Source organism: Equus przewalskii, chromosome 2 (assembly GCF_037783145.1).
Source record: "Equus przewalskii isolate Varuska chromosome 2, EquPr2, whole genome shotgun sequence".
Classification (NCBI taxonomy): Eukaryota; Metazoa; Chordata; class Mammalia; order Perissodactyla; family Equidae; genus Equus; species Equus przewalskii.
The window spans coordinates 12,087,145-12,098,534 of NC_091832.1; the positions used below are offsets into that span (position 1 = coordinate 12,087,145).

The 11,390-nt window shown below is 55.1% G+C and overlaps 1 protein-coding gene across 7 annotated transcripts; it reads left to right on the top strand.

The window, feature by feature from the left end:
• The first annotated feature begins 1,722 nt into the window (after positions 1–1,722).
• On the top strand, positions 1,723–11,003 carry POMGNT1 (protein O-linked mannose N-acetylglucosaminyltransferase 1 (beta 1,2-)). Of its 7 annotated transcripts, none has more exons than XM_070609734.1 (24): positions 1,723–1,859; positions 2,316–2,485; positions 2,817–2,879; positions 3,105–3,219; positions 3,370–3,488; positions 4,112–4,177; positions 4,268–4,381; positions 5,239–5,356; positions 5,550–5,648; positions 5,817–5,944; positions 6,291–6,361; positions 6,590–6,665; positions 6,858–6,941; positions 7,031–7,072; positions 7,280–7,338; positions 7,668–7,740; positions 7,823–7,951; positions 8,036–8,161; positions 9,164–9,228; positions 9,424–9,468; positions 9,705–9,840; positions 10,100–10,209; positions 10,308–10,391; positions 10,685–11,003. In XM_070609734.1, the coding sequence occupies exons 2-24, from the start codon at positions 2,342–2,344 to the stop codon at positions 10,764–10,766; spliced, it is 2,148 nt and encodes a 715-aa protein (XP_070465835.1). In that variant the 5' UTR covers positions 1,723–1,859; positions 2,316–2,341; the 3' UTR covers positions 10,767–11,003. The 7 variants fall into 7 exon arrangements, with proteins under 7 accessions (XP_070465835.1, XP_070465837.1, XP_070465841.1 ...); XM_070609735.1 differs by having other exon boundaries at positions 1,777–1,859; positions 2,162–2,485; XM_070609736.1 differs by lacking the exon at positions 2,817–2,879.
• The last annotated feature ends 387 nt before the right edge of the window (positions 11,004–11,390 follow it).

Sequence of the window (11,390 nt, forward strand, 5' to 3'; positions counted from 1 at the left end):
TCAGAGATTGACAAAACAGATTCCTTTTTTGAAAAATTACTCTGGATGTTGCAAGAAGAAAGGATTGGAGGAGTAAACATTTGGAGTGAGGGACAACAGCTGGAAGGCAAAGGCAGGAAACTGAAAAGGGCTGGACCAGGGGCGGGTTGTGAGGTTAGAGAGGAAAGAGACCAGAATGAAGGACTCTTTAGGGGGCAAGATGGACAGGACTTGGTAACTGGTTACACTCATTTATTTATCATGGCATTCAATAAATATTTGTTCAAAAGATGACCGACTTCAATAAATATTATGGAGAGCCTACTATGTGCTAGCCATTGTGTGTGGTGCAGAGAATACAGTGATAAGCAAACAGACGTGGACTGGTTGCTGGACAGAGAAGAGGAATCAAGGGTGATTCCCAGCTGTTTGGCCTAAGGCCATTCACCAAGGAAGAGAGCCCAAGAAGAGGTCTGGGAGTGGGAAAGGATGATTCCAGCAGGAGCGTGTGGAGTTGGAGGGCTCCGTGAAGACGTCCAGCAGGCAGTAGGACACAGGTCAGCCTGGAGCTGGGGAGAAAGGTTAGGACTGCAGCTATGAGTCTAGGAATCCAGATGATAACAGAGGTCAGGAAAGGGATGAGATCTTCCTGGAGAGTGAGTTTGAGGAGGGAGGAGGCTCAGGGAGGGACATCTTTTTCAAATGCTAACAAAATACCTTGTGTTTTCTTCTGAAAAATCACCTATTGCTTCAACTTCTAAGGCAAGTACTGTTAATATTTTGGGGGATACCATCCCACCATTTAGGAAGTAGATGGACTATGGAGAGCTCAAAAAAATCTAAGGGGTCTTCTGGCTTCCTCTGTTTCCCTTTAATACATTCTCCACAAAATGGTAAAGGTTTTTAAAAATCGGATTATATTGCTCCCCTGCTTAAATCTGTTCCATGGCTACCTACTCGCTTCAAATAAGTGTCACCATCATCTAGAAACTTGTTAGAAATGCAGCATTCTGCTCTGCCCCAGATTACAGAATCAACACTTCTAAGAATAGGGCCCAGTAGTTTGTTTCCACAAGCCCTCCAAGAGATTCTGATGCAAGCTGAAGTTCCAGACCACTGTGTTAAGCTAAGCGCTTTGTATGTATTATCTCAGGTGACTTTCACAACAACCCTCTAAGTGTTATTGTCAGGATAACGCAGGGGTTAGGAGTGGAATCCGGAGCCGCTTGGCTTTCACCAAGCTCTCCCAGCATGGTGACATTGGGCCTCATTAATAATAGTACCTACCTCATGGGATTGCTGTGGAATTAAATGAGTTAATATAAGTAAAGTGCTTAGAACAGTGACTGGCAAGGAGTCAGCATCATATAAGCGCACCCCCATTTCACAGGAAGGGAACCTAGGCTGAGACGTTAAGTGACTTGCCCAAGGTCTAGGTGACTGGTAGAATCAGGTTTTTAACTCCCCTCGGGCGCCTAAGGCCGTGCCTGCCCCAGACCTGGGTGCAGCCTTGCCCAGGCAAGGGGCGGGGGGCGCTGTGTCCAAGGCCTGTCGCCCGTGTGACCCGGGCGTGCCCGGGGAGGAGGGGGTGGCAGTGCCAGGCTCCAGGACTCCGACTCAATCGCCTCGCCGACGGCGGCGCTGGGGGCCGGAGGCCGCTCTCCCGCCGCAGCGCCCCGCCCGCGAAGCCGCCCGAAGCGCCGCCCGCCGCCCTCTCACCCCGCGGCGGCGGCGGCGGCGGCGGCGGCGGCGGCGGCGGAAGCGGGGAGGCGGGCCGGGGCGGGGCCGCGAGCGGCATGGAGGAGGCGGAGGCCTCGGCGCGCCGGGCCGAGCCGTGCGGGCTCGAGTGGGGCTCCCGCGGGGCCCGGGCCCACTGAGCCGTGAGTGCCTCCGGGCGGGGGTCGGGAGGGGTGGCGCGGCCGGAGCAGGTCTCCCGAGTCCTCGGGCGGCCCCGAGCCCCGGGAGGAGAAGAGTGGGGCCACCGAGAAGGGGGCGAGGGAGGGGGAGGAGGGGAGGTCGCTGCCCTTTGCCGGCCCCAGGACTGCGAAGGCTGGGGCTTGGACCTTTTAGAGGCTGATGAGCCTTGGGAACCGATTATTTGGCCACCACCCCTGGCACCCTGGGCAGCCCTGTCAGTTCCTGAGCCCCAGGGGAGTTTCCAGGTAATCTGACCCCTCTGAAGGTTTTCTTTCCAGAGAAGTTGAGCGACTTTCCGCGGGTCACACAGCATGGATGCCTGCAGGGAAGAGTTGCTGGGAGGCCTTCCCTCATCTCCCCAGAAGGCATCAGACTTTGGGAGGAACACCTTACCCCATGTGACCCTTTGGTCCCCTCAGATGCCTGAAGGCATGGGTTGGCCGGGATGGTGGTGACCCCCCAGTCCAGCATGGACGACTGGAAGCCCAGCCCCCTCATCAAGCCCTTTGGGGCTCGGAAGAAGCGGAGCTGGTATCTTACCTGGAAGTATAAACTAACCAACCAGCGGGCCCTGCGGAGATTCTGTCAGGTATGGAGATGTCCCAGACCTCCCAGGGGCTCCCTCCCAGCTTTACCCCCGCCTAGACTATGGGCACTGGGACCTACCTTGGCTACCCCTACCCTGGAAAGTAGCAGCATCTTCCTAGAGGGGAAACCTCTTTGTGTCATGTTTCTATCAGGTAGTGGTTTGGGTCCAGAGTTCTGGAATCAGAACCCAAGTACAACCTCCTAGGCTTCTGACAAACCTGAAGTCTGATAGGAAGGTTTTGCCCAGGGGCACACACCTGTCAGGCAGTCAGGGCTAGGACGCAGGTCTTCTGATCCCCAGCTTGGTTCTCTGGGACTGGCTCCATCTCTAGGAACTAATTGTGGAGAGAACCAAGGAAATCAAGGCCTCAAATGGAAGACCACAGGAGCTCTGGGTAGGGAGGGCCCTGATGAAGGGGCAAGGGTCAGGGGAGGCTCCCTGGAGGAGGTGGTCATGACACTGGACACTGGTTGGGGGAGTAGAGCTGGGCAGACAGGGAGGAGAGACAGGCCCCAGGTTCTCCCTGGATCCTCCCTGTAGCCAGGGCCCTCCTTTCAGGAAGACCCTCAGTGAGCTGGAGAGGGTGCCCGTCTTTAGTCGTCCCCACCCCTTCCCTCAGACAGGGGCCGTGCTTTTCCTACTGGTGACCGTCATTGTCAACATCAAGTTGATCCTGGACACGCGGCGGGCAATCAGCGAGGCCAGTGAAGACCCGGAGCCAGAGCAAGACTATGGTGGGGCCAGGCTGAGGATGAGTGGATGGGGGGGCGGGGGCAGAGGGTGGGATTCCCCTAGGATCTCATGGCTGAAGTGGCAGGCAGATCCCAAGGGATGAGACCTCTCTGCTGGAGAGACTATCTCTATGACCTGTCACACCCCCACAGATGAGGCCCTGGGCCGACTGGAGCCTCCACGGCGCAGAGGCAGCGGTCCCCGACGGGTCCTGGATGTGGAGGTGTACTCAAGCCGCAGCAAAGTATACGTGGCAGTGGACGGCACTACGGTGAGTGGGCCAGTTCCATTACACTCAGGGTGTGGTCCACTGGCTCTGGAGTCCACTGCCTGAGTGGGAACTGCACCTCTGCCAATTGCTAGCTGTGTGACTTTGGAGGCCTCAGTTCCTCATCTGTAGAGTGGGACTAGTGATTTCTACTTGTTAGGATTCAATGAAAGCATGTGAAATGTCTTAGATGTAGTGGGATGTTGTCAAAAGTGATCATTAGTATTAGTAGACAGTTAATTCATTGCTTTATTTATTTCACAACTACTTCCTGGTCCCTTCTTTGGCTTCAGCCTTGTCCTGGGCACTGGGGACCTGGAGGTAATCAGACCTGGCCTTACTTTGAGGGGCTCAGTCTGATGGACTGTAATATCTCCGGCATGAGGGAGACACAGTCAAGGGCTCTAAGAGCCATGAAAGTCATGGAGGGAAGGGTTTGGAAGGATGTCATCTCTTTTGACGAGAGTGGAAGAGGTGGCCTTCAAGCAAGGATGGAAGAGACCTGTGTGAATAGAGGCATAAGCAGGACAGGAGGTTTCACGCAGCTGGTTTTCTAAGTGCCCATAGGACAGAGAGACCTTGAATGCCAGAGTTAAGAGCTGGACTTTGTTTCTGCCACCCTGTAGGTGCTGGAAGACGAGGCCCGGGAGCAGGGCCGGGGCATCCATGTCATCGTCCTCAACCAGGCTACGGTGAGGTTCTAGGGGTGGATGACCTGGAGGGCCAAAGCTGAGCCCTCCTTGCTGGTGACTCTGACTCATGTGAGGTGTATCCCCTGCCAGGGCCATGTGATGGCAAAGCGTGTGTTTGACACGTACTCACCTCATGAGGATGAGGCTATGGTGCTGTTCCTCAACATGGTGGCACCCGGCCGAGTGCTCATCTGCACTGTCAAGGTCAGTGGCTGCCCTGGCCCCATCTCCTACACCCCCAGCTCCAACCATGCTCGTGGCCCTCGGTTCCATGCCCCTAATTTGGCATAGTGGGAAGAGCCTCTGGAGGAGGATGACTCAGGTTCCAGTCCCAGCCTTGTCATTTTATTAATTCAGCAGATAGTTGTTGAGCACCTACTGTGTGCCAGGTACTGTTCTGGGTGCTGGGAATACAGTGGGAGGCGACACAGTCCTTGCCCTATGAAGCTTACTCCAGCAGGGCAAGATCAGCAAAAACCAGCCAAATAAGTAAATGTAGAATGTTAGGAAATGATAACTGACATGAAGAAGAAAATAAAGCAAGGGAGACAGAGTGATGGGGGATGGATTTTAGGAAGAGAAGCCCTCTATAAGGAAGTGACATGTGAGCAGAAAGCTGGAGGAAGTGAGGAGTGAGCCAGGTGACTATCTGGAGGAAGAGCATTCTAGAAGAAAGAATGGCAAGTACAGAGGCCCTGAAGTGGGAAGGTGCTTGGCCTGCTTGAGGAACAGCAAGGATGCCTGTGGAGCCGGGGCAGAATGAGGGAGGGGAAGAGAAGAGTGGTGGGAAAGTGGGCAGAGAGGCAGCAGGGGACAGACGTGCAGATTGTATGGGATCCTGGTAAGGACTTACTAGCATGGAGACCTTGTGATGCTCAAAATCTTGCTAAGCCTTTGCTTTTCTTACCTGTGAAATGTTAGTAACTACAGAGGGTTGTTGTGATAATTTAATGAGCTAATTTAAGTAAAAAGTTTGACATGGTGCCTGACACATAGTTAGTGCTCCATGAGGCCTCCTGGAACTATGCCAGTCAGGCTGACCACCTTCTCTGGTCTCCCAGGACGAGGGCTCCTTCCACCTGAAGGACACAGCCAAGGCTCTGCTGAGGAGCCTGGGCAGCCAGGCTGGCCCTGTTCTGGGCTGGAGGGACACCTGGGCCTTCGTGGGACGAAAAGGAGGTGCTGGCACCACAGGCCATCTACCCTATAGTATCAAGAGCCTGGGAGGAGCAGAACCCCAGGCGTTGGGGTGGTGTGGGGGGCAAATAGGAGTCAGTGGTGATGGGTTGGATGAAAGTGGGCAGGGAGATAGGAAGATGCTTCAAAACTGGAGCATGGGCCCCCAATGCCCCTCATTCCTATCTCCTGCCAGGTCCTGTCCTTGGGGAGAAGCATTCTAAGTCACCTGCCCTCTCCTCCTGGGGGGACCCAGTCCTGCTGAAGACAGATGTGCCGCTGAGCTCAGCTGAAGGTGGGGTTAGTTGGGGCTGGGCTCTGAAGCAATGCCTGGGCTGGCGGTGGGCATTTGGGTTCTCTTTATGGAGCTTTATTCTCTTGACTGGAAGACTGGGGATCTCCAAACCACACTGGCCCCGTGCACCCCTCATGCCTCATCCTGTTGACGCCATCCCTCCCTCAGAGGCAGAGTGCCACTGGGCAGACACAGAGCTGAACCGTCGCCGCCGGCGCTTCTGCAGCAAAGTCGAGGGCTATGGGAGTGTGTGCAGTTGCAAGGACCCCACACCCATCGAGTTCAGCCCTGACCCAGTGAGTGGGGCCTTAGGCAGTGAGGTTGGGATTCCTTCCCAGCTTGGCAAGGGGCTCTAGGAAAGATCCAGGTTCCTTACCCCAGTCTGGGAGAGGACCAGAAGCTAAGGATTTATACTGAGCTCTGGAAGGCAGAAGGCATCCTGGTTGGTGGGAAGCGGCGGGCCATGTGAGCAAAGGCCTGGAGCTGGACTTGGGCTGAATGTGGAGGGGCCAGGACGGGGAAGACCTGCCTTTTCCTTCTCAGCTCAGGAGTCCCCCTGCACCCTGAGAACTCTTCCCTAGGAGGGGATCCCTTCCCTTGAAGAGGGAGTGCGACAAGAGCTAAAAGCTGTTTCTCCCTCAGCTCCCAGACAACAAGGTCCTCAATGTGCCTGTGGCTGTCATTGCAGGGAACCGGCCCAATTACCTGTACAGGTGAGCCTGGGAGTGGGCTGTATCCAGCACTGAGCAGGAGGGTGCTTAGTGGGTAGGAACCCCAGCTCATCTACCTGCAGAAGGAACTCTTGAGGTGGGTGGAAAAGCAACAGATTCTAGGTTCATTCATCCATGTGGGTGAACATGGAGAATCTGGGCCCATCTGTGAACATAGGGAGCCCTGAGTTGGGGTGACAAAGAAGCCTAATTCATCCCTGGGCTCCCCAGGATGCTGCGCTCTCTGCTGTCAGCCCAAGGAGTGTCTCCCCAGATGATAACAGTTTTCATTGATGGCTACTATGAGGTGAGTGGAGCTTGGGGCTTTGGGCAGGGCAGAGCACAAGGCTGCGGGTGCTGAGTGGTAATGATCACCGAGGACTGGCAAGAAAGACAGCCCGGGCAAGGGCTATGAAATGTGAAGGGCTTGGCTTGGCGGAGCCTGCAGAGGTGTGCAGGGAAGGTGGCTCATATGGTGACCAGTGGCCATGCCCTCCAGGAGCCAATGGATGTGGTGGCACTATTTGGTCTGAGGGGCATCCAGCACACCCCCATCAGCATCAAGAATGCCCGTGTGTCTCAGGTACTGCCTAGGCAGGGAGGGAAGGGGCAGACACCTGGCCCTGCCTTCCACCCCAAAGCTCATGTGCCCTATTTCCACTCCCCACCCAGCACTATAAGGCCAGTCTCACTGCCACTTTCAACCTGTTTCCGGTGAGTAGTAGGGACAGAACTCTTGGGCCTAGGGAGGGGAAACATGGGCATAAAGTCTGATCCTATTATGTAGCAAGCTATTCCCCTCTGTAGGCCTCATCCTCCTGATCTGGAAAATGGCGGTAGTGCTGCCTGAAAGGTGGGATGGGGGTAGAGGAGGTGGGATGGGAAAGGCTGCCTTGGGATCATGTCCCCTTGCCCCTGCAGGAAGCCAAGTTTGCTGTGGTTCTAGAAGAGGACCTGGACATTGCTGTGGATTTTTTCAGGTAAGGGGAATGCCCCTCCATGCAGTTCCTATAAGCTGCATGGGGCCTCTTTGCTTGATTGGGTCTCTAGGGAAGAAGGCAGTGAAGTGTCTTGGAGAGCTTTCTGGAGGAGGCAAGCTCAAAAATGGGGAAAAAGCCTGAGCAGAGGTAGGATGGCAGGTGTTGGGGCTGGAGTAGAGAGTAGAAAGGATGAATGGAGACAGCGGGGATTTGTGGGGAGGGGGAAGGAGGTGTGACTCCTGAGCCCCATCTCCAGCTCCTCCAGCATCACTGTGTGACTGGGTTTGTCCCTCCCCCTCCCTGAACCCCTTGGACCCTGCCTCTCTCAGTTTCCTGAGCCAGTCCATCCACCTGCTGGAGGAGGATGACAGCCTGTACTGTATCTCTGCCTGGAATGACCAGGTAGGCTGAGTGGCCAGCGGTCAGCTGGGGAGTTTGTAAAGGCCCCGAGATAATACTTCCCACGATGGCCCCCCGCCCGCAGGGGTATGAACACACTGCCGAGGACCCAGCGCTGCTGTACCGTGTGGAGACCATGCCTGGGTTGGGCTGGGTGCTCAGGAAGTCCTTGTACAAGGAGGAGCTTGAACCCAAGTGGCCTACACCGGAAAAGGTACCCTGGCAGGGTAGGGTGAGTGGGCTGGAGTCCCCTAGCAGCTCGGCACCTCTCAACTTTCATAATCTTCCATGCCCCCAGCTCTGGGACTGGGACATGTGGATGCGGATGCCGGAACAACGCCGAGGCCGAGAGTGCATCATCCCTGACGTTTCCCGATCCTACCACTTCGGTATCGTCGGCCTCAACATGAATGGCTACTTCCATGTGAGCCGGAGGCAGGGGTGTTGGGGAGGGGGCACAGCATAGTAGATAGGCCAAGAACGTGGACTCTGGAGCCAGCCCAGCTCTACCACTTACTAGCCATGTAACCTTGGGGAAATGAAATGACTTACCCTCTTTTGCCTCAGTTTCCTTATTTGTAAAACGAGGACAGAAATACTCCTTCATAGGGATGTGAAGTTATGAGGTTTAAATGAGTTAATATATGTAAAATGCTTTGAACCGTAAGCATTATATAAGGGTTAGCTGGTATTATTTTTATTATTACTATTCTTGGCCCTAGACTGTGGGTGTGGAGAGGGTATTTCTGTTGCCAAACACTTATCCACCCTGCAAGCTATGCCCTCTTCTGTCCTTGCAAGTGCTGGGGCCTAAGCCTCAGCCTGAAGTGAACAGGGAGGTCCCCAGGCCTCCACCTCCTACCTGGCTGTGTCCAAGGGGCCACTCCGCAGTTACAGCAAGGGAGGCCTTGAAGCAGCCCCGCCCACAGGAGTGGACAGCGTCCAGCTTGGAACTTCCTAGAAGCCAGAAGGGCCCTCAGAGGCTGGCTGATATAAGACCCCTGCTCATCTCCCAGGGTGGGGAAGGCTTTTACCTCAGGTCTCTCTCAGAACCTCAGTCATAGAAGTTTCCTCCTTCCCTGCCCAGCTGTCCTTTATCCAGCTCCCCCTGCAGGGCGTGCTCCTGGCTTCTGTGGTTCTAGAACAGCAGGCCCAGGAGAGCCACAGGGGACAGGGACTCGTTCTGGGGTCAGTAGCATGAGATGCCGGTGTGGGCATAAGCTCTCTGGCAGTGGTGCAGCCCAAATTAAAGCTAGTAAGAGCCTGCCAAGGATGCTGCAGGGGCTGAGGAATATAGGAGAAAATTAGAGGGACTTTTATCAGCCCAGGACTTCATTTGTGGGCCTTGTGGATATGGGGTGGGTCAGTGGGCAGGTATGAGGCAGACAATGTAAGGCCCTGATTTTTACCTTCACACCTGCTCCAGGAGGCCTACTTCAAGAAGCACAAGTTCAACACAGTTCCAGGTGTCCAGTTCAGGAACGTGGACAGGTGGGGGCTGGGGAGAGGGCAAAGGGGAGGATATCTAGGAGCCTTGATGACCAGTACCTAACACTGCCTTCTGACCCTGGGGCCTGTATGTTTATCCCAGCCCTGCTGCCCCTCAATTCCCATGTGACCCCTTGCCCTGCCCCTGAGACCTGAGGGGCTGCCTCCCCCCCCGACCCATTTCTCTTTTCCCTTCAGTCTGAAGAAGGACGCTTATGAAGTGGAAGTTCACAGGCTGCTCAGGTACGGCCGAGGGCAGTAGGGGGATGTGGCAGGGAGTGAGGAGGGGTCAGATACTGGGGGTCTGGCCCCATAATTTATGGGGCCCACTGCAAAATGAAAATCAGGGCCCCGTCTTCAAAAATTATTAAGAATTTTAAGACAGCAACAGCAGAGCATTAAACTCAGGCCGGGGCTTTGTGTGACACACCCGTGAAGCTGGCCCTGTTTTGGTCTTTCTCTCCCACCCACTGCTGCAGTGAAGCCGAGGTTCTGGACCACAGCAAGAACCCTTGTGAAGACTCTTTCCTGCCAGACACAGAGGGCCACACTTACGTGGCCTTCATCCGAATGGAGAAAGACGATGACTTCACCACCTGGACCCAGCTTGCCAAGGTGCCCCAATACCATACCTCCCCCAAGACTATGCATCCCGTCCTCCCAAAATGTAGGAGGCCTTTGTTCTGGAGTCTTCTCCCTCAGGACCCTCTCTTCATACTCTCAGAACCCCTCTTCCAACCTCCTGTCCAAATCTATATTCTAGAAGATGCTACCTCTTGCAAATTGAGGAGGCTGCTGAGGACGAATGGGAGCTAGGCCAAGGGTCCTCAGTGGCGCCTCCCACAGCTCTCACCCATGCCTCTCCCCACCCCAGTGCCTCCATATCTGGGACCTGGATGTGCGCGGCAACCACCGGGGCCTGTGGAGATTGTTTCGGAAGAAGAACCATTTCCTGGTGGTGGGAGTCCCAGCCTCTCCCTACTCGTGAGTGACCTTTTCTGCCCTGGGAAATGGGAGACTAGTGGGATTTGGTGACAGCGCTAATGACCTTTTCACTGTACATTTTCATATCATCTTCCCAGGGTGAAGAAGCCACCGTCAATCACCCCAATTTTCCTGGAGCCACCCCCAAAAGAGGAGGGAGCCCCAGGAGCCGCAGAACAGACGTGAGACCTCCTTCAGGACCCTGTAGGGCTGGGTACTGTGTACCCCCAGGCAGGCTAGCCCTTCACCCCATCCTGTAGGATTTTGTAGACACTGGCAGGGGCTGGGGCTGGTTTGTTTTTAACCTGAGACTTAATTACTAACTCCAAGGGGAGGGTTCCCCTGCTCCAACGCCTCTGTTCCTGAGTTGGAGGTCTATTTATTTGCTTCCTTGTTGGGAAGGGCAGGATAGCACCTGGAATCACTGGGATCCCCAGGCAGCTGATCCTGCCCTTTGTACACTCCCTCCACCCAGGCCCGGTTGTGTACCCTCCCTCCACCCAGCTCAGAATCTAACCTATTTATTGACTGTCCTGAGGGCCCTGGAAACAGGCTGAAGCCTGGAGGGCCTTGATTCCTTTCTGGACTGGGGTGCTGCCCTAAGGGTGGGGCTAGCTCTTACTCAGGAAACTGCTGTGCCCAACCCATGGACAGGCCCAGCTGGGGCCCGCCTGCTGATGCAGACTCACTCAGAGACCCTCAGACACTGAACCAGGCCTCTTCTCAGCCTCCTCTTTGTCCAAGTTTCCAAAGCTGGATAAAGTGGTCATTGATTAAAAAAAGGAGAAAACCTCTGGGGATGTGTCTTGTGATTGAGGGGTAGGGGGATGGTCGAGATGGATGGTGAGTTTTCTTTAGTGTCTGCCACAGAGTTTATCTTCCTTTTGGGACCATTTGGCCACCAGGGGATGCCCAAGTCTCAGACTCCAAGGTTTTTCCCTAGTCCCCCTGCCTAAGGACGCTGAGCCTGACCTCAGCCCCACCCTACTTGGGGCTGAGCTTGGAGCAGCCACTCCCGCCCCGGACCCACTCTTTAACCATCAGGCTGTTTACTGCTTAGCTTGCCTGGTCCAGGCACCTGTCCCCTGACATGGAGAAAGAGAGAGCAAAAAGGGATACTTGGGGCTGGGGGAGGCGAAAGGACAGCAGACGAGCATAGTGAGGGTGGGAAGGAAGTGGGT

Coding starts and splice junctions, on each gene's coding strand:
- POMGNT1 (XM_070609734.1), top strand. CDS start 2,342: ATGGTGGTGACCCCCCAGTCCAGCATGGACGACTGGAAGCCCAGCCCC. Junction 4,178..4,267: donor TCGTCCTCAACCAGGCTACG/GTGAGGTTCTAG, acceptor ATCCCCTGCCAG/GGCCATGTGATGGCAAAGCG. Junction 7,073..7,279: donor CCACTTTCAACCTGTTTCCG/GTGAGTAGTAGG, acceptor TTGCCCCTGCAG/GAAGCCAAGTTTGCTGTGGT.